Source organism: Helianthus annuus, chromosome 14, assembly GCF_002127325.2.
Source record: "Helianthus annuus cultivar XRQ/B chromosome 14, HanXRQr2.0-SUNRISE, whole genome shotgun sequence".
Taxonomy (NCBI): domain Eukaryota; kingdom Viridiplantae; phylum Streptophyta; class Magnoliopsida; order Asterales; family Asteraceae; genus Helianthus; species Helianthus annuus.
This window is the reverse complement of record NC_035446.2, coordinates 99,862,612-99,884,457: the sequence shown is the minus strand read 5'-3', so window position 1 is coordinate 99,884,457 and position 21,846 is coordinate 99,862,612. Positions and strand designations below refer to the sequence as shown.

Sequence of the window (21,846 nt, the reverse complement as noted above, 5' to 3'; positions counted from 1 at the left end):
CTTCAACATAAGAAACTAGTTATTAAAGTCATTAATACATAACCAAATAAAAAGTGCGAAAAGATTAAAAATAAAAAGTATTACACTAAATACTTGTCTTCACCAAGTGATGTAAGAGACTTAGGCAAACATGGCCTTTGATTGTCAAGAACTCTTACGATCAATCTTGGATCCCGAGACGACTCACACACTCTATGATGGACAATGGATGATGGTGGTGGATGATGGTGTTGTGATGGTGGTGGGTGAAGTGTGAGAGAGGTGGTGTGCCAAGGGATGAGTTGCAAGTGATCCAAGCACTCCTATTTATAGGCTGAACAGAAGCTCAGGCACGGCCCCGTGTCCATCCTTCTCTCTTTCTTCATTAATTGTAGTTTGTCTACATTAGTTGACCACGCCCCCGTGTCCGCTGAGCACGACCCCGTGTGCAGAAGCGTATCTGTACTATCAAGATTTGCCTGGATTCTGCGAATCTTATAGTTGACCACGGCCCCGTGTCCGCTGAGCACGGCCCCGTGGTGGGCGATAGAAGCTTCTAAAACTTTGTCTTTTCTGCTGACACTTGGACACGCCCCCGTGCTCACTGAGCACGGGGCATGTTCAGCCTTCTGTTCTCTTGTTTTGCTTGGGAGGATGCTGTCGGGGGGGGGGGGGTCGGGCATGCCACGTTTGTTCCTTTTCTTGTATTTAAGTTAGATTTAGCTGCCTTTTTGCTTCTTTTGTTCATTTGAGCTCATTTAATCCTGAAAAACAAAAGGAAGACAAAAACAAACTTTTTCCAACATTAGTACTAAAAAGGGGTTAGTTTTATGCCACAATTGATGTAATTTATATGTTGCATTTTGTGCACATCACTGTCTTAGGTTTTCCTTTAGGGTTTCCTGGTGATTATCTATTAAATACAAAAATGCACACGCGTTAGTATAATAACCCAATATTTACATTAGCAATACCCTCCCAGAGACGGTATTCCAACGACTACGTCGGGCAGAACCTCGACAGCCGTTACGGAACCCTGGATCAATCGGGCAGCGTATTTAATACGTAACCGGGGTTATGATACTTACAACGGAGCAAAACTTTGTTATTTAGGGGGGTATTATGCCCGGAAATTACTTTAACTCTATAGAAATTCGAGAGAGAAAGAAAGGAATGAGCGAGTTCGACTGAAGACTGAAGGCCTCTATTTATAGGCGACCTTTCGCCTTCCCTCGCGGCCCGCGTAAGCCGAAGGATGTCCTTCGCGGCCCGCGTAGTAGGTCTGTAGGGCCTAGCTTTGTCGATTCAACAACCTAGCTTCTCCGGGTGGCCTGCCACGTGGCGGGCTAGGGTTTCTCCTGGCGGCACTAGGTCGCGGCCCGCGTAAGACGTAGCCAAAGGCTACGCGGCCCGCGAGCGACTGTATTTTCTGATTTTTATTTAATTTTTAATTATATAGAGTATTTTGGGCTTGGTTTTCACATATGGGGTGTATTTTAAGACATATTGGGATATTTTAATTATATTAGGGGTGTTGAAAAATATTTTGGAGGGTTGTTATACAAGGTTATCATGTCACAACCCCTGACCCTACCCTGGGCGGGAGCCGTGAACAGATACAAGTGGTACCGGTGTTTATTAAAATTATTGCAGCGGAATGTTAATCTGGACCGGGTGTTAGGAAAAATATCAGAGTTTTCAAAACACCGTAGTTTTCATTTCATAAACTGTGGGATGAAACCCATATTTGCATAAAGGATTTTTCACAGGGATAAACCCTTGATTTCAAAACACGTTTTACTTAGGTTACATAGCCACTTATTTAAGATTGAGTGCCTCATAGCACTTTTCCTACTCTTCACAGTAAATCACCTGAAACGCATTTTAAAAACATTTTATCAGCAAAAAATACTGGTGAGCTCATTCAATTTGTACAAAACACATTGTTATAATTACAGCATCAAGGGTTTTTACATTTGTTTATATCTTATAATTACTCAAATCAATATTTGTCACTCGGTGACAGTTCCTGTGACTGTGATCATACCACTCATTGGCTAACCCGTTGTCCAATAGTGAAGATTATCCAGTAGTGTATACAAACCCCGCATACCGGCAATAATTTAATAATACAAAAACTTAATCACTGTAAATACAACTTGGAAAACATTTAGGGTTTTGAAAGTATTTGATAAAAGAGAATGACTCATAATGTTGTGAGAAAAAAGATAATGACCCACTTTGCAGATTTAGGTTTTTAAGTAATTGCCTCCTGGTCTAACACCATCGCCACCATGAATTCCACCACCACCACCACCTACTTCTCACCAATCTCCAGATATGAATTTCCCCCGATCTGAATGTGAGCCCTAACCCTAGCCTAGAACACATCCCCATTGTGTGAGGTGCTTGAAAGGGTTTCAAAGGCTGTTGAAAATGGGTAAAGAGGAACTATAACGATGGACAGTAGTGGCGGGTTTCAATCAGTTTCACTGATATCAAACCTATTTCAATTCCATGATGAAATAGCAAAAGTTACAGAACTGGAACTGTTCGGTCCGGTAACAGGAGGTTAGGGGTGTGAATTTCTGACATGACCCGAAAACCCGACACGAACCTAACACGAAATTCGCGGGTTTAGGTTTAGTCTAAATAGGTTCGGGTTAGTTTCAGGTTGAACCCGCGAACCCGTTTAGGTAACGGGTCGGGTTCGGTTGACCCGTTTAACACATTTATACTATATTATATTTTTTTTACAATATATTTTATATCATAAATTAAATGGGGTGTGTATTTTATGCCATGATTGTAACTTAAAAAGAGAAATTAACATAGATTTCATAATTTAAATATGATATTCTTATATACATTTGTGTTTTTTAAGTAAATTTTAATTTTATTACATTAATTTCAGAAAAAATAAATAAATCGAGTTGAACGGGTCGTGTTCGGGTCAACCCACGAAACTTCGGGTCGTGTTCGGGTTCTTATGTATGATACGATTTTCGGGTTCGGGTCGGGTTTTTGTAAAATTTTCGGGTTCGGGTCGGGTTGAACCCGCCCACCCGCGAACACGACCCGTTTAGCACCCCTACAGGAGGTACGACTTAAATAGGTACTGGGGTTAGCCGGGTCGGTGAGGATGTGGGTTGGTTCGGGTGTAGTCACCGGAGCGTGGAGTGTTGCGGAACATAGGCACACCTCTTGAAGTCAAGTTTCTCGGGACATCGGTAGAAAGACAGAAGAGAAACAGAGACGTACCTAAGTCGGAGACCGGCTGCGAGTGGCGGAGGCGATGCGACGCGACTGTGGTTAAAGACGACCCGCCAGTGGTTGATGGAGATGAGCGACGGAGATGATGGTGTTGTAGAGGATTGCCGGTTCGGAGTGAAGATGGAGGATGGTGTTTGGTGATGGAGAACGGTAGGTAGGGGTGGGGTGGATAAGGCGATGGTTCTATTATTAGGGTTCAAACATAAAATGGAGTTGTGGGGAAGGAGATGGTTCTGTTATTAGGGTTTAAACATAAAATGTTCATTTTGTCTCTGAGGAAAAGGACAAAATAGCAGGATTTTATAAGACAAATATGATCTGATTTCACTTTTGGACCAAAATGACAATAAAACTGAAACCACATTGACTCAGATGCAAGAGATTTAAGATTTGGACTAAAGTGACAAAAGTGACCAAATGTTAGGGACCAAAATCATAAGGAAAAATAACACAGTTTGTACTTCAGAGTTTAAAAACCGGTTTTTTTAAGAGTCAACGAAACCGACTAGAGGGTTCTTGGACGGTAGACGTAATCGGCAAAAAATAATGGCGATTCTGTACGCGCTAGTGGCGAGAGGCACGACGGTGCTGGCGGAGTTCAGTGCCGTTTCCGGTAACACCGGAGCCGTTGCTCGCCGGATTCTCGAGAAGTTGCCGACGGAGGTTGAATCTAGATTATGTTTCTCTCAAGATCGATACATCTTCCATATTCTCAGATCTGATTCTCTCACGTTTCTCTGTATGGCCAACGATACCTTCGGAAGTTCGTTTCTATTCTCTCTCTCTATCTCTCTCTCTCTCACTGATGCTTGCAATTTGCTCAAATCGATATGATTTATTAGGTTTTAGTTTTTTTTTTTTTTGGAATCGTTTTAGTGTTGGTGAATTATTTATTAATTTTGTAGGTTAATAAACTGAAAATGATTGAAGGAATACACATAATCTATTTGTGGAAAATAATTGGTGCTAGCAATTTTACAGACGATATATCTGTGTGTTAGAAAAAGATGGAGAACTTTGGTTGTAGCTTAATCTATCTGTTGATTTGTGTATTAAAAGTAATCATATGTGTATTTGGATGGATGTTAAGTTTCAGTTTAGTTTGGTAATTATAGATGATGGATTGATTGAGGGGATATTTCATAGTTTGGATTTATATTTTACTTAACACTTCATTGTGTTTAGATTCTTGTTTGGACTTTGGATATGATTTACTAGATTTTAGGTTTTTGGAATCATATGAGCGTTGGTGAATTATTTATTTAGTAGGTTAATAAAGTGTAATTGCTTGAAGGGATACATATTAACTATATGAGGAAGTTAATTTGTGTAATTACCTTTACTATAGTTTATAACTAACTCAAAACAGCATAACTTGGTCCCGTTTTATTTAATGTTACCTGATCTTTTATGCACTGTCTATATTGTAAAGATATTCTAATATGGTATGAGATAGACTATACTATGAGGTTGTTTAGTCTCCAACTAATATGCAATTTTTTTTTTCAGGAAGAATCCCATTTTCATACTTGGAGGACATTCAAATGAGGTTTATAAAAAACTATGGTAAGGTGGCACCATATGCACCTGCTTATGCTATGAACGATGAATTTTCAAGGGTTTTGCATCAGCAGATGGAGTTTTTTTCAAGTAATCCTAGTGCAGATACGCTCAACCGTGTTAGGAGTGAAGTTGGTGAGGTAAGTATTCTCTTTAGCAAATTAAACTTTGTTAGAAACGTTTGATTACACAAATTAGTTGATACAATGAATATTTGTAGACTATGAATCTGTTTAGAGGTGGCGGTTTTGATTTATTAACTTGTGCACATGTTGATTCGGGTTCTGGGTTTTATCTTTAGTTGGCCAACCAGAAAATAAAAAAAGGGCATTGCTAACCATAAACAACCAATATGCATGGTTATATATTTCAGTTATGGTTAAAACATTTACAATCATTTTTGTAGATATATGCTTTACCATAAGCTGGGTAACAAAATTATTTTTCTCTTAAAAGTAAATGTAAGTTGGCTGTTAACAATAACCTGAAGGGCTATAGTTAGCATTTCTCATAGAGAATGACCTTAACAGGAAACAAGTCAAGTGGGTCAAAGGTTTCCATAAATGTATTTTTAATGCATAATACTTCCGAAATTATTATATTTGTAAAAGAGTATAATGGCATTTTTGTCCCTGAGGCTTGGCTACTTTTGCGACTTCCGTCCAAAGGTTTGTTTTTACTTTTTACGCATCTAGATCCAAAAGGTTTGAAATCTTGCCATTTCCATCCAATACATTAACTCCATTCATTTTTTTAAGGTTAAGTCAGGGGTATTTTTGTCTTTTTAGCATTTTTAATGGTAATTAAAGGGTTTGGGTGGGGAGAAAATCAACAAAGGTGGATCTTTTTTTCTTATAGTGTTTTTTTTTTTATTTTAATAAAAATGTCTAAAAAGACGGAAATGCCCCTCATTTAACAGAGAAAAATAGATGGAGTTAACAAGTTGGATGAAAATGACAAGATTTCAAACCTTTTGGATCCAGATGCGGATTTACAAACCTTTGGACGAAAGTCGCAAAAGTGGCCAAACCCCAGGGACGAAAATGGCATTGTTACTCTTCGTAAAATTATGTAATATTATTCAAATAATAGTTTTTATAATCATATCCGACAATCTAATTACTTATAATTAATTATTTCCGACAAAAGGCCTTTTTGGTTGACTCATTTTGATCTGCACAGCTAACAATTACGGTTCTGACTTCACTCGTTTTGATCGGTAATCCGGTCTGCACAGTTTGCTCTTCTAAGCTGATTCATTTTCCTTCTTTTTTGTTTATGATATCTTAAGACCTCTTAATGTTAACGGTTTTCACATCCCTGCATTCAGGTACGCACCATCATGGTGGATAACATTGAGAAGATATTAGACAGAGGTGACCGGATTGAGCTTCTTGTCGATAAAACTTCAACAATGCAAGACAGTGCCTTCCATTTTAAGAAACAATCAAAGCGACTCCGCAGAGCTCTTTGGATGAAAAATGCAAAGCTACTGTAAGTAATCACTATTTGTGTGCCTGTATGGTTATTTGAATCACTAATTATGATTTATGCGCATATGGCAATGGATAATATTTGTAACATCATGATTTAATGACTTGAAATCATTTCGCCCCCTCTTTATGGTGTTATTTTTGTTAATGACTAGTGCGATCATTTTAATTTTACACTTGAACAAAAATGGGTTTTTTCTAGGACTAGAATATCCATTTATGAGTAGATTATCATTAACTGAAGTGTCTCATCTTCTAGCTATGTACTTTTAAGAATCTAAGGATTGTTTGAAGTCATAGTTAGAAGACGAGACACTATATATATGAAGGGGTGTTCCTTTCAGAACCACTGATATGTTGAGAACTGCGAGAACCGCTTTATCTGTACCTTTTTTTATACAAATTAACTAGAATGGATATAGATTTCAATTTGTTTAAGATTAACTATAAAAAAAGTAGGATATTGATAGCCTTTTGTCTATATGCACGTCTTTATGCATATGTGCACATTTTTATATGCACATGTGTATGTGTATGACTATTACTATATAGCGGGAGAGAGAAATAGACCATTGTTTTCTGTTTTACCGTTTTCATTGAAGCGTTATGTACGTGTGCTTATGTGGTTCTCACTGTTCTTGACATAATTTTGGTTCTAAAATGAACACGCCCCTATTTATGTTGGTTATGTTTATAGAGGAATGCTCAATACAAAACCAGTTTCAAGTAGAGAACCACATAAGCACTTGTACATAGTGCTTTAACTATGATACATACGCGCGACACTTATGTAACCACATAACCGTCTGTTATTTTCTCTCTCACTACATCTTTAAAGCACTATGTAGTATGTACAAGTTCTTATGCAGTTCTCTACTTAAAATTGGTGTTGTTATAGTGATCATAAATCTCCTAATACTTCTTTGTACAGCATTGTGTGAACGCCCCCATTCTAGAGATATTACTTTTGTTCGTACCAATTATGTTTTTTGTTTCTTAAATAGGGTTGTAATTTCTGCTTTTCAATGAAAACATAAAAGCATTTGGTAGTTAAGAAAAATAACACTGAATATTTATTTTTACAAAAAACCAGGATCAGTTCGTAAACAACTATTAGTCATTATAACATTAATTTAAATGTTTTCATTATTTTTTTCGGAAAAGAATGGCCCTGTTATATGTATATGTTGCACAAACATATAATTTATTACATCATATTTGTATTTTGAGATAGTCTCGGAACAATTTCACGCCATGACATACACATACGTGAATAATTTGATTGTGTATTTACCTTACTCGCCTAAGCTCTAAATCATTTCATCCTATAGGAAAATAGTGATGCATATGCGATTAATAATTGCATATATGACAAATCTATGTGATATATGTGATTTGATGTCGCTTATCACATTAGTTTAAGTCATTATTGATGGTAGTCTAATAGATAGTCTTAGACACAAGTAATAGTAGATACACGACTATTAGTCGCTTATCTCATGGCTAAATGAGTGATTTGTTTCTAACATGTCTATATATGTGTACAATGAAAATGATTATTTTCTTGATTTTTCTCTTATTTTTATTATTTTTTTTTTCATGACAGGGCCTTGTTGACATGCTTGATATTTCTACTACTGTATATAATTGTCGCGGCATGTTGTGGGGGAATCACTCTACCGTCCTGCAGATCATAAGTTGTTTCACTTGAGGTGTTGCTTTATTACTTGTTATGTCAGGTTTGTCGAGATTGTGTACATGAGTTTACATATCAGTTTTCGATACCGTGAAACCTTCTGAGTTGGTCCCGTACACTGAGGGATCATCTATGTTTTGCTCTGTTTTATGTCTTTTGTAAATTGTATAAATATTTAGTAGCATTGACGTGTAAACTCTCAGCTTCAAACTCTCGTGCCTAAATGTGATATTGTACGCGATCCTTTTATCTATGTATAAATATTATAACAGGCCCCACGATGTAGCTTAGCGATTGGGGATATGAAGCCCAAACAGAGTGGTACCAGGTCCTTGTTGATAGATAATTTCATGTGATCTAATCTTCGATTTCACAAACACCTGAAATACTGAAAAAACAAACAATCTAGGAAAATGACTGGTGGTGTTATTGAGAAACTGATGGTTTTTAATTTCATGGTTTGTGCTTTGGATTGGTTGTGTATATAACCAAAATTTTCTTGTTATCTGAATATTAAATCAACCGAATTGCAATTAGACCAATCTTTATTATTATTGTTGTGTTTTATAAATAATATGTTATATGTTAGACATGGGTGGTTATACTTTTTTTAATAAATAAAATGTTAATTTCTTATTTTTGACAATTATGGTGTTTTTCTGATTTGTCTCAAAACCTGATTAGATTTATTGAAATGAACATGAACTGGTTTATGCTAAAAACAGGCGGTTAATTGAATAAACCAGTCTTTCCCAATACTCGAAACAAGTTAACTGTTTATAACCAGAGCTATAGAATCTAAGGCTCCATGGTGTAGTGGGTAAGGGGGCAAGAGCATGTCATGTAGGCGTCACATCACCAAAAGGGCTTTGCCCTCAACATCATAAATAGAGGAGGGGTGGTGAAAGACAATTACGCAAGGGCAAGGGGGCAAAAAATCAAGTGGGTCAAACCTTCCAAGAGCCCCAACACCTGTGTAAAGTTTGCCTTAGAGAGAGGCGACGCTCTCAAGGCGTTTATGGCGGAGGGGCGTGGGTGGAGTGGAGGGGCTTGCCATCCCTTCTCCACGTCCCCATACCGTGTAGTCTAAAATACGAAAGATTGTAGGTTTAGTTTTAACTATCAACTCACAATTAAGCCGAACTACTTACTCTCACTGCTAGAACTACTTAAACTCATCTAGAGACCGAATAAAAAAAATAACAAATTCCATTCATCCTTTAATCATTCTAAAAGTCTATAATCATCTAAATATATACAAATCTTGTTTACATGACATTGGGGTAAACCAAAGGGGTGTCAATGTCATGGCTACCAAACTCCATTGCAAAGTGGGAAGTCTCCCTTTCACTTACTTTGGATTGATGGTTAATATGACCCGAGCGAAGAATTGGAGCCTCATAATTGAAACTTTTGAGGCAAAAATAGCATTGTGGAAAGCATCTACTCTTTCGACCAGAAAAGAGTAACTCTTCTCAGATTCGTTTTAGAATGTTTCACGTCTTACTATATATTTTTCTCTATAAAGCCCCGACAAAGGTGTTGGACCAATTAGAAAGTTTGTGTAGAAAGTTCTTCTGGGATGGCCATGACAACAAAATCAAGATTCATCGAACCTGTTGGGACTATGTTATCGCTCTGAAATTAGATGGTGGATTGGGTTTAGGGTCATTGAAATATATGAACAATGGCCCATTCACAAAATGGTGGTACCGATTCAAGAAGAAATAGTAAAGCTTATAGAAAAAGGTTATTGTAGCTCTTCATTCTAACCAAGATGTTGGCCTTTTATCCCATTGTAGCAATTTTAATTTTTCGAATATAATTCTGTTTGTGACTGTTTTCATGTATCTAGCTCCTTGCTAGTCTCTGTAATTTATTTCGTTTCATAATATATCCCCCCAATAAAAAATATATATTCTACCAAAATCATAACAATATAGCGAGAAAACACCAAAAAATCAACTGTATCTCAAATATGATAGAGGATCCTGTAAAAAGGTGCCCAAAGTGTGAGAAGTGTAAGAAATAATCTGGTGTTGACACGTGTCCATCAATTATATTAATGAATAAGGGTAATAATGTAATTTACTCCTAATAGTAGTTAAAGTCAATTAAAGGAAATGAGATCATGTGTTAACTATTTTAGGAGAAATTTTAGGAAACATGTTTGTTTTTACGATTTTATACATCTAATTGTTTTATCTTCTTCATCATCTTTTAATCGCGACATCTTTTTATCATATATTACAATGTTTTTTGGATTCCAGATAAAACACCATGACTTGAATCATAGTCAATGTCTCCAGATGTTTAAAACATCACACCATGAACAATGTCTCCAGATGTTTAAAACACCACGCCATGAACAATGTCTCCAGATAAAACACCATGACTTGAATCATAGTCATGGTATTTTAAAATCTGGGAATGTTTAATGTCTCTAGATGTTTAAAACACAACGCCATGAACAATGTCTCCAGATGTTTAAAACACCACGCCATGAACAATGTCTCCAGATAAAACACCATGACTTGAATCATAGTCATGGTGTTTTAAAATATGTGAATGTTTTGTATTGATTGTCCAGATGTTAAAACACCATGGATGTAATCACAATACAATGTTTTCTGAATTTCAGATAAAACACCATGACTTGAATCATAGTCAATTTATCCAGATGTTAATATACCATGAATGTAATCACAATACAATGTTTTTTGGATTCCAGATAAAACACCATGACTTGAATCATAGTCAATGACTCCAGATGTTTAAAACACCACGCCATGAACAATGTCTCCAGATAAAACACCATGACTTGAATCATAGTCATGGTGTTTTAAAATCTGGGAATGTTTTGTATTGATTGTCCAGATGTTAAAACACCATGGATGTAATCACAATACAATGTTTTCTGGATTCCAGATAAAACACCATGACTTGAATCATAGTCAATTTATCCAGATGTTTAAAACACCACGCCATGAATCTGATTACAGTTCTTCTAAATGTAAAACACCACTAGGGATGAGCATATCGGTATCCGATACCGAACCGATACCGATACCGCCTAATACCGATCCCGAATTTCACCCAAACTAGGTACCGATACCGAAACATGTCGGTTAGGTATCGGTACGGTACGGTATCGGTATTATACCGTATTTTGAGGGTCGGTATCGGTATAATACCGATACCGTACCGTACCGATACCGAAAACGCCAAAAAGTGGATACCGATCGGGATACCGATCGGGATCGGGATCGGTATTCGGTGGCATATGCTCATCCCTAAACACCACGCCTTGAATCTTATATAAAACAAAGAGGCTTCCGATTTAGATCTTGGTCATTAATTCCGATATTTAAGGAAAAAGGAGTGAATGTAGGTGTTTTTGGTTGTGTAGGATACGGTTACCATGTTTGAAACATTGGTAAAGACAATATTGTCCTTCAATTTTACATAAGGTCCCTCTAATTAAAACACAATTTACATTTTTATACTCTATTGATCTCAACCATTAGATCAAATATCTAATGGTTCAAAACACTTCTTACCCTTCTCACATTTTAAACACTTTTTACCATATCCCTACCCTCTCAAATATAACGTATTATAAATCACTAAAAACGAAAATCTCTATATAAAAAGTTTTGGGGTGGTTCACTTGTCCTTTACAAAGAAAAACTATGAGGCTTAATTTTGTTATCAAGCAAAGTACAGGGGAACATTTCATAAAATATAATCAAATCTAAACTCGCCGTTCCACTACCGAGTCACGACTCGCCAACTCACTCAACAAAGTTCTGAGTCGCGATTGCAGTTTACAAATAGCAAAACCTCATACGCGACTATTCTTCCACACTTCAGATTCATCATCCTTCACATCCAGTTTGCAAAATAAAGTAAACAAACGATCAATTTGCCGTAGAAGACACGCAGATGAAGCCGATTAGGCTTCCGGAACCGCCCGGTAGTCCACCGAGAGGCGTACCGGACATATTCGAAGGCGGTGTTTACGGTGTTGTGAAGCGTGCTGTTATCATCGGTAACGGTTTTCCGGCGTCGGAGAATCAGAGCGCCGGTTTAGTTCGAGCGCTTGGATTGTCGGAGAAGCAAACTCTATATGTAAGTCGTGATGTTTTGTGTTGTAGTTTTTGTTTTTGATTGAATTGTTTTTGTGAGTTTATGGATGTATGCATAGGTTAAATATATGTGTTATGGACTTTGGAAGTCAGTTTAGTTAGGTTTTGGATTGGTTGAGTAGAGGAATTTAGGTTATGGAAGAATTATATGTGAATTTCTGGATGTATGTGAAGGTCTAAGTGTAGTTGCTAGGTGTATAGGTTAGTAGATGTGTTATGGAGTTTGAAAGTTAGTTTTGTTAGGTTTTGGATTGGTTGAGTAGAGAATTTTAGGTTATGGAAGGATAGTGTTTGGATTTTTACACATTGAAAAGATTGCTAGCAGTATGAGTCCCTTTGTAAATTTTCGGATTTATATGAAGTTATAAGTGTAATTGTTCGGTATGTAGCTTAAACATATGTGTGAATGCACTTTAAAAGTTTTTTTTATTAGATTTAGGATTATTTGACTAGAGAAATTTAGGCTATGGAAGGACAACAGTATGAATCTTTGTAAAAGGTATAGCTTTTGGAATATTGATGGTGTTAGATTTGGTATATTGTTTGTTGACAAGTGTATAAGATGTATCTAGGGTTCATGTGGGGTCTTAAAGTGGGTGAATTCTCAACTGATTTCAATTTTGTATATGGATGATAAGTGTGATCTAAAAGAAGAGGGAAAAATAAATGTTCAGATTGGGACTAAGGGAATTATGTAGTTTCAATTTTATTGTTTTAGACTGCTCAGCTGCACGTGTGGTAAAAAGGATGTTTAGTTTCTATGGTTGCTTGAAAATGAGTTGGTTTTAGGCAACTATTTGGTGATTACTGGACATAGTTATGCGTTAGCAGTAGCCTGCTGCGCATCTGAAACACTCATAGCATCCAACGTTCCAACTTTCTCAACGGTTAAGGGGATTAGTTATAGAGAAGTGTGAACACATATCTTGTAGTGCAATGTGTGAATGTAACTCAATTTAGAAAGTTTTGTAGGATTTGTGTTATGGTGAGTACAAAATTTGATTTCTTTTTTGGTGGTGAATTGTTTGGGTAGACAGTCACTTGGTTGAAATATTGCAACTTTCGAAGATGTGCGAATGTTTTTATTGGGTATGATCACTGGATTTTTATAGCATTTCATGCCACTTTATCTTTCAAGCCAACATGTTCTAGGCTGCTTGCATGCCTTCAGACTGCAGAAATCTGGATGAATATTAAGATTCGAAGTCCTAGGTATGTATGTAGGATGAGGAATTGTTGAAGACAGGAGGATAAATGCTTTCTTGATGGCGCTCTTTTGATTTTAGAAATTCGAGTAAGATATATAACTATAGGTGATGTTTACATCTGAATGGATTGCATACTTGTATGAATTGTATGACTTGGGCTTTGAATTAGTTAGGGGCTAAATCAGTTTGTCAACAAAGGGGGTCTCTAAATGGCTCTATGGTTATGAGAGTAAAAGACCCAAGTAAGAGTAACTGGGTTGTTGTAAACTTGGTTTAAAAAAGCGCGCCTTAAGCGAGCTTAAGCGCAAAGCGCATCTAGGCGCAAACCCCATCGCCTTGTGTGACATAAGGCGCACGGTGTACAAGAAGCGCAGCTGAGGCGCGCTTTTTAGGGTGAAAATCGACCTAAGGTGCAGCTGAGGCGTACGCTTTTTGTACATGGGGTGTTTCTATGCTTATGAGTGTTGTACAACAGGCTTTTTATGCTGTACATTTATGTTTTTTTCATTTTAAAACATATATACAGCTTAGTTATAGCTAAATCATAGGTATTGGATGCTAAACACTTATGGGATATATAAAATACATTATATAATAACTTTGCGGCGCTTTGCGTACGAAAAGCTCACCGCTTTTGCGCTTCGCTTTTTAAAAATCGGTTTTAGACCTCATCGCTTTTGTGCGCTTCCCGCTTTTTTAAACCAAGGTTGTAAAAAGGATGTTTGGTACTGTATGGTTGCTTGAAAAAGAGTTGCTTGTAGGCATCTGTCTGTCGACCATTGAACATAGATTATGCGTTAGCAGCAGCCTGTTGCGCATCTGAAAAACTCATAGCACTTAATTTTCTCAACGGTTAACTGGCTTAGTTATAGTGAACACATATCCTGTAGTGCAATGTGTGAGTGTAACTCAGTTTAGAAAGTTTTGTAGAATTTGTGTTATGTTGTGTTCAAAAATTTCATTTCCTTTTTGGTGGTGACTGGTGAATTGTTTTGTGTAGAAAGGCACCTGTGAAGTATTGCCTTTTTTTCAAAGATGTGCAAACATTTTTAGTGATAATGATCAATGGGATTTTTTAGCATTACATGCTACTGTTGTCTTTCAAGTGAACATCTTCAGAGTCCTGGGTCATAGTTGTCAATAGCGGTCGCTATGGTCGCTATAGCGAATAGCGTAGCGTATAGGTCGAAGGTCGCTACAAGGTATGTAGCCATAAATAGCGGGATTACTGTTATTTATTTTATTTATTTTTAAATATAAACAGTGATTAAATATAGCTATAAAATAGTTGGATTTTAGGTTTTTGTTAAATATACATGTAAAATAGCGTATATACCAGGGTATTTTGATATAATATACATATAATTTTTTAAAGTTTTTTTCTAGTGTATCACTATTCGCTATGTAGCATATAGGTACCTTATCGCTATTTGTCGCTATTCGCCATTAACAACTATGTCCTGGGTATATGTGTATGATGGTGAATTGTTAAAGACAGGTCACAGGTGGACAAATGCTTTCTTGATGCCATGCTTTTAATTTTAGAAATTATGAGTAAGATTTATAGCTATTGGTGATGTTGTTCACATCTGAATGGATTGCATACTTGTATAGTTGTACGAGTTGCTTTGAAATAGTTAGGGGGTAAACATGTTTGTCAAAAAAGGGGGTCTCTAAATGGCTTGATGATTTTGAGAGTAAAAGACCCATTTCAGAGGAACTTTGTATACAAATTTCGTTTCATTTTAACATGTTTCAAGAAAGCTGTAATTGTTCTTTTCATCTCCCTTTGATTCCTTGAACTTTGGATAGGTAATTGAATCATTCTTTAAACTTCAACCTTCTCTTTCACTTTTTCTTCCTATTTTTGTTTCTGTTCCTGTCAGTTACACATTCAGACGTGTTCAGCTTTTTGTCTAGTATTTCTTCCTTTCATTTTACAGTCTCACCAGTGGGTTGTGCAAAAATAATGCTTAAATATGTTAATGAAACAGAAACGACACACAGAAGAAACGTGAATAATATGTGAAAAAATTGCAAACGTTATATTGATGTAGAGAACCGCTTGCATATATTTCTTCACATGTATGCAAAAGAAATACAAAGAAGAAAATACTATATGCAAAAAATTGGGTGTGCAATTTTTTTTCTTTTCTAATTTGTAGAAGCAAATTTGAAAACATATAGAAACCCTAAGCGCATATCAGCAAATGGAACATAACTGGGGCCATTGCACTTATCATTAACTGATCTGTTTGAATCTATACCCATTCATATCCAACTATAATGTTGTTTTAGCATTTAATGATGTAATGCAGCCTCCTGTTTATGAAAACTTATTCACCTTATGTTTTTTCTGGCAAAATGCATGCAGCGTGTTACAAGGCCAAGAGGGGGAATAAATGAATATCTGCATTGGCTCCCAGTTTCACTCCATAAACAGATATATTACATTATCAGACTGATTTATGGTTATTCGCAAGTTCTATTTACCAGCAGAGGAAGTAGAGTTCAATCTTTAACTGGAGAAAATGGTGGCAGTGTAGGTTTATCATCTGTACTTGAAGCTGATGTGAAGTCAATAGTAAAATTGGCAAAGGGAACTGCTGAGAAGTAAGCTGTTTTGTTTGAATTACTTTTATTTTTATGTAAGTTCTTTAATATTAATTTGAAACCTGTTTATGCTCAAATTGGTAATAACTGAACGGAGTCCTTGCAAGCCACTATTTGGTTAAGTTGTGGTATGATAAATAGGAATCTGACAAATATTGGATGTTCAGTTTCCTATGGCTCATGGTAACTTAACTTTTGTATGTATTTTTTCTTAGGGATGGGCCTCTATTGGTGGTTGCATGTGGCAGAGATACCATATCGATTGCAAGCTCCATAAAAAAACTAGCATCTGAAAGTGTGTTTGTTGTTCAGGTTGGTTCCAACTTTTTTCTCTGTTTCCTTTCATAAGTCAGTCCAATAAGCGCATTTATTATCTTTGTTATACACCGGCAATTAACATTAGTGTGTCTGGTTAAAGAATATTCAGGTCTTATTCATCAATTAATGACTCTTTACATGATGTTTGTATAATTATGTCTGATTTTATTCTTTTGGAAAATTGGTTTTAGATTCAACATCCACGAACACAATTGAATAGGTTTGACCTGGTGGTTGCTCCTCAACATGATTATTATGCTCTGACAGCTCATGCACAAGAGCAGGTTCCCAGGCTTTTCCGCAAGTATATAACTCCCAACGAGCCTCCTAGCAAGAACGTGGTATGTATCTTAATCACAGATTGTAGAGGTGGCAAGATTGGTAGGTTGGGTTGGGTCATGGGTCAAATTTATTGGGTTGAAATGGGTCATTTTGGTACAGGTTTACCCAGTCAACCATATTGCTCAGTTTTTGTGATTTGGCCAATTTGAGATAAATACAACCCGAGCTTGTTAATGAATAAAAAGGTTGAAATGGCCACCTCTATAAATTTGTAAATTAGGTTGATGTTTCGTATTTCTATAAGAGGCTTTGGTCTCATAATGCATGATTTATCAGGTTCTTACTGTGGGAGCTTTGCATCAAGTTGATTTTGCTGCACTTCGCAGTGCAGCTATTGCCTGGCATGATGAGTTTGCACCTTTGCCCAAACCCTTAATCGTGGTTAACATTGGGGGCCCTACAAGTATATATTCTGTATCTCTAAGGGGGCGTTTGGTTTGCAGGAATTCAATGGAATTTAAGGGAATTGGAATTTGAATTTCATCTCTTAAGATGTTTGGTTCACAGAATTTGGTGGAATTGGAATCCCAATTCCAATCTTCATGTGTTTGGTTGACAATGGAATTGGAATTGGAATTAGGCATGAATTCCTTCACATTCCTTTAACTAAAGGAATTCAAAATCCTTCCTATATGTGAAGGAATTAAAGTAAATTCATTGGAATCTTCGACCGTTTCGACCCACACCGTTTCAACCCGTACCGTTTCGACAGATACTGTTTTCGATCCAAATCGTTTCGACCCGTATCGTTTCGACGCGAACAGTTTTGACTCGTACCGTTTCGATGCCAACGGTTTCGACCCGTACCGTTTCGACGCCAACGGTTTCGACCCGTACCGTTTCGAATCAAACCGTTTTGACGCGAACCGTTTCGAATCGAACCGTTTCGACCCGAACCGTTTCGACGTGAACCATTTCGACCCGAACTGGTGGTTGTGGGTGCCGGGGTGATGGATTCCAATTCATTTGACAACCAAACACAACAAAAATGGAATTGAGATTCCAATTCCAACAATTTCCAATTCCAATTGGAATGTTTAAATTCTAAATCCAATTCCTTCAAATTCTAATTCCTATACAAATTCCAATTCCAAATCATTCCGCGAACCAAACGCCCCCTAAATGCATTTAATAAAAGCTTTTGGTCATTTTGGTTATTTCTCTATATTGCATTGGTTTTGAGTCTGCTTGAATTACCAGCTCAGTCCGCATTGTTTTATTAAACAGCTCTGCTGTTATTACTTGTTAGTATGGTCTTGAGGTTGAATACTTGTATTTTCTTCATTAACTAGTGAAATTTGTACATTCTTGTGCTGCTTAGTAACTGTAATTATGTGTAATGGGGTTTTTTACAGGTCATTGTAAATACGGTACAGATCTTTCAAAGCAGTTGACAAACTATTTGCGTGGCGTTCTTGATAGCTGTGGAAGTGTAAGAATTTCTTTCTCAAGGAGGACCCCAGATAAGGTATTATACTAGTTACTACTATGCCATTAGAGCATATCTATAGCTCAATAACTGTTTCTTCAAATCATGAATTTTTGCACGTGAAATATTCATTTATTATTGTGTTCTTATGCTATGCATTATATATATCATCAGGTTGCTAATTTCGTGCGGAAAGAACTTGGAGACCATCCAAAAATCTATGTATATGATGGTGAAGGTAATCTCAGTTAATCAATACTATGGTATAATATTAGATTTACCTGATAAAAATCATAATACCACATACACCCGCTTTCAAATTTATGACGTCTATACCCTTTTTGTAAATGTAGAACCAAATCCTCACATGGGACATCTAGCTTGGGCAGATGCTTTCATTGTCACAGCCGATTCAATCAGCATGTTGAGTGAAGCCTGCAGCACTGGGTACACAATAAATGGAACATAAACAAATATTAAGCTACATTCTCTTTCATAAATGTAACGTTGTATTTTTTTATTTTCTTTTCAGGAAACCTGTATATGTAGTCGGAGCTGAACGTTGTAAGTGGAAATTCGCTGAATTTCATAAAACTTTAAGGGAAAGAGGTCTGGTTCGACCTTTTACAGGCCTTGAGGATGTAAGTTTTATGCAAAGAAACATGCACTATTTTCACCTTTTATTTGGCCTTATATGGCAAACAAACTATTATTCTTCTGGAAATGCAAAAAGAAAAACAATTTCTGGGGCATTTTGTATAAATATACTTTTTAAACAACCCTTGCATGTCCAAGTTGGTAAAATCTCTCACTTGCAACAAAAACCTTCTATAGGTTGATCATCATTTTCTCGTTTAAAATACCATATTCATGATTTGGCTTCTTTAATTTAAGAGAGTAAGAGAGTTCGAGCATAATGTCTAAAGCTCAAGCATGGATTGTTAATAATTTTTCAAGCTTGGGCTCAGCTAGTTTATTATTTATTAAATAATTAATTGTTTTACTTGTATACATATATAATTGCGTGCGTGTGTGTATATATAACAAATATATATTATTTAATTATTTCTATCATAATTTATGTACAGTAATATTTTATTATTTTGGTTATATATTTATGTTATAAAATAATAACTGTTATGTTTATATAAATAATTGGCTCGTTTAGGCTCGCAAGTCATAAGTTAAGCTTGGTATGTGGAGCTCAAGCTCGTTTAAGCTTGACTCAATTCAAGTTATTAGCAAGCCGATCTCAAGTAGCTCACAAGCGGCTCAGCTTGTTTTAGTAACATATTAATATGGTATTCGTGTATTTTCGAGCATGAGCCCTATTGGGTCTGGCTTGGCTCAAGCCTGTCTTGTGAACAGCCCTAGACATTATTAACCCAATTTCACATGTGAACTCCTTGTAGATGTCAGAAAGCTGGAGCTACCCGCCTCTAAACGACACCGCAGACGTTGCAAATCGTGTACATGAGGCGCTTGCTGACCGAGGATGGAGATTGCGGCCATAAGAAAATCGTCCAAGCTAGTTATGATCCTTTGGTTTTGCTTAATCTGCAACATCTGTCTGATTTATCAACCACGCGTGTTCGAGATTCTGCAGATATACTACAAACTGGTAGGCTTTTTCTTTTTTCCTTTTCCTCGTGCTTTGGGGATTATACATAATATAGTTTTGATACAGACATGGAGGCGTGCTTGTATTTAACCGGCATTTACAAATTACAGCTTTAGTTTGAAAATTAAACCTTGAGGGAGAGATTCATTTGTGTTCTTTGAACTTATCTGTTTTAAGTCGAAGCTAATAAGAGATGCGTGTGTATCGTTTAGATGGTTAGTGACGTAGTATTTGGCTATTTGTTAGTAGATCAAATATATGTGTAACCGAGATATGATGGATTCGAATGAATTTATGACACGACACGAGATTCGAGATTATGGGTTTAGTTTTAAACAGGTTGGGTCATGTTTGTGCCAATGTGGCGGGTTGGCATGTTTATCCCGTTTTGCTTTTGATAAGATGTGTTTCATGTAGAGGTGACGCAAAAGTAATCACCAATCAAGTTTTGGGCTGTCAAATTATACATGTTTAATAAATGGGTCGTGTATGGGTTGATTTGTTTAACCCATTTTTTACAACCCACCGTCCTAAATAGGTTGATTAGGTTACACAATTTTCAGTATGTGCGGGTTGCGATTGATATTATTGACATGAAAATGTACATGGGTCATGTTCGGGTTTCATGTTATAACATAAATAAGTTGGTGTTTTATTTGAAAGATAAAAAAGAGTTTCATATTATAACTTAAATAAGTGGGTGTTTTATTTAAAAGATAAAAAGAGAAAGGAGTATAGCTTTTGTACTTTAAATGTAGTTAATATATCTATATTTGTATTTTTTTCATTGTAAATTTGTAATTTTAGAGTATGAATATGAAAAAAAAATATAATTAAATATGTTGTATATGTGTTGCGAAAACTCTAGTCTTGTCCAGCTTCATGTATCGTACACGAATTTTCGGGGTTCATGTCATGTTTGGGTTTGAACAACTAACCCACGAACAAGTGTTAATTAACACCTCTAATTCAAGTCATTTGACCATGAAATTGAGTTCAAGCTCGTGCTGTCAATGCTGCATGGCTCATGGGTGAATGGTATCATTTGAATTCTACAGTTGCCCGTGGTTTGGTGTTTTTTTTTTTTCCGTTGAGAGGTGTATGGTTTTTAAGTTGTTGGGTGCTTATTGTTAAATGAATTGGCATTGTGAATAACAAACGATACACAAATCACCTTACTAAGTTGTTGGGTGCTTAGGGGATACGGAGTGGGCGGCAAAGGGGATCGGCAAAAGCAGTTTGCCGCGCGGGAACACCGCCGTCTACCCCCTTTGCCGCACGGTGAAGTGAGGGATCGGTGACAGGTTGCCAAACGGTGAAGCGAGGGAAGGTTTGTGTGGTGGGGTCCATGTCATCTCAACCAATCACACTTTTTTCCTTTTTTTTAAAATTGTTTACCAATTTATGAAGTGTCTAACCATTGCCAACACTTTTGAGCATAGTTTAAATGCTTTCATTGAATGACATGGCACACTCTCATTGGTTGATTTTGAAGTTTACCACTTTCAAGTGTCTAACCACTCCTTACACCCTTATTGTTAAATGAATTGACATTGTGAAGAACAAACAATACACAAATCACCTTACATTTGTAGATCTGATTAATCTTTCTATACTAATAAACGGAAAAAAAGAAATATTTTGACATGTGTTAAATCTCTAGTGCCTCCTAATTTTATTTTACAATTTCTTTTTCCTATTAAACAATAGTTTAACTAAATATAATTTAGATAAGGATAATAACTTTTCTATCAAACTTTGAATTAATAATCTTCTTATCTTATTTTTCAATTTAATTTTCCCAACTAAATCTAATTTAGATAAGGATAATAACTTTTTTTTTATCAAACGTTAAATTAATATTAATACATAATTTGTATTTTCTTCTTTTATGTAGGAGATAGAAGAAGTTTTCTTTTTTTTTCTTTGTAGAATCAGGCAAACAACTAACATTGTAGACTCGTGATAGAGCTTGACAAGGCAACCTATAGGTTTGACACATAATATTCATTAGTACAGATTAACATTCTTGGGACCATATGTCACACCAACAGAAAAATCCAAAAGAAATCATACTATTAACATCTCTTTACCATCATAAGAAAGGGAGTTCTTAAAGCTGATACTTACTCTTACGTCATAGTCAACACTACATGAGGAAATTTT

At 36.3% G+C, this 21,846-nt stretch overlaps 2 protein-coding genes across 3 annotated transcripts; both read left to right on the top strand.

Annotated features, from left to right (window-relative positions):
- Positions 1–3,716: 3,716 nt before the first annotated feature.
- On the top strand, positions 3,717–8,279 carry LOC110908733 (vesicle-associated membrane protein 714). Its single transcript, XM_022153710.2, has 4 exons — positions 3,717–4,015; positions 4,762–4,952; positions 6,143–6,306; positions 7,912–8,279. Exons 1-4 carry the CDS (start codon positions 3,799–3,801, stop codon positions 8,000–8,002), a joined length of 663 nt encoding a protein of 220 aa, XP_022009402.1. The 5' UTR covers positions 3,717–3,798; the 3' UTR covers positions 8,003–8,279.
- Positions 8,280–11,802: 3,523 nt separating this feature from the next.
- LOC110908732 (mitochondrial fission protein ELM1) lies at positions 11,803–20,000 on the top strand. 2 transcript variants are annotated; one of them, XR_002574846.2, is made up of 11 exons: positions 11,803–12,132; positions 15,732–15,970; positions 16,186–16,282; positions 16,480–16,629; positions 16,907–17,033; positions 17,986–18,098; positions 18,234–18,297; positions 18,413–18,506; positions 18,592–18,700; positions 19,472–19,680; positions 19,747–20,000. XR_002574846.2 is itself a non-coding variant. In XM_022153709.2 (10 exons), the coding sequence occupies exons 1-10, from the start codon at positions 11,947–11,949 to the stop codon at positions 19,571–19,573; spliced, it is 1,281 nt and encodes a 426-aa protein (XP_022009401.1). In that variant the 5' UTR covers positions 11,803–11,946; the 3' UTR covers positions 19,574–20,000. The 2 variants fall into 2 exon arrangements, 1 of the variants encoding a protein (XP_022009401.1); XM_022153709.2 differs by having other exon boundaries at positions 19,472–20,000.
- Positions 20,001–21,846: the final 1,846 nt, after the last annotated feature.

Bases quoted from the DNA above. Each gene is read 5' to 3' on its own strand.
- LOC110908733 (XM_022153710.2), top strand. From the start codon at position 3,799: ATGGCGATTCTGTACGCGCTAGTGGCGAGAGGCACGACGGTGCTGGCG. The intron at 4,953-6,142 runs GTAAGTATTCTC...CCCTGCATTCAG, and splicing joins TTAGGAGTGAAGTTGGTGAG to GTACGCACCATCATGGTGGA. The intron at 6,307-7,911 runs GTAAGTAATCAC...TTTTCATGACAG, and splicing joins ATGAAAAATGCAAAGCTACT to GGCCTTGTTGACATGCTTGA.
- LOC110908732 (XM_022153709.2), top strand. From the start codon at position 11,947: ATGAAGCCGATTAGGCTTCCGGAACCGCCCGGTAGTCCACCGAGAGGC. The intron at 15,971-16,185 runs GTAAGCTGTTTT...ATTTTTTCTTAG, and splicing joins GCAAAGGGAACTGCTGAGAA to GGATGGGCCTCTATTGGTGG. The intron at 16,283-16,479 runs GTTGGTTCCAAC...AATTGGTTTTAG, and splicing joins AAAGTGTGTTTGTTGTTCAG to ATTCAACATCCACGAACACA.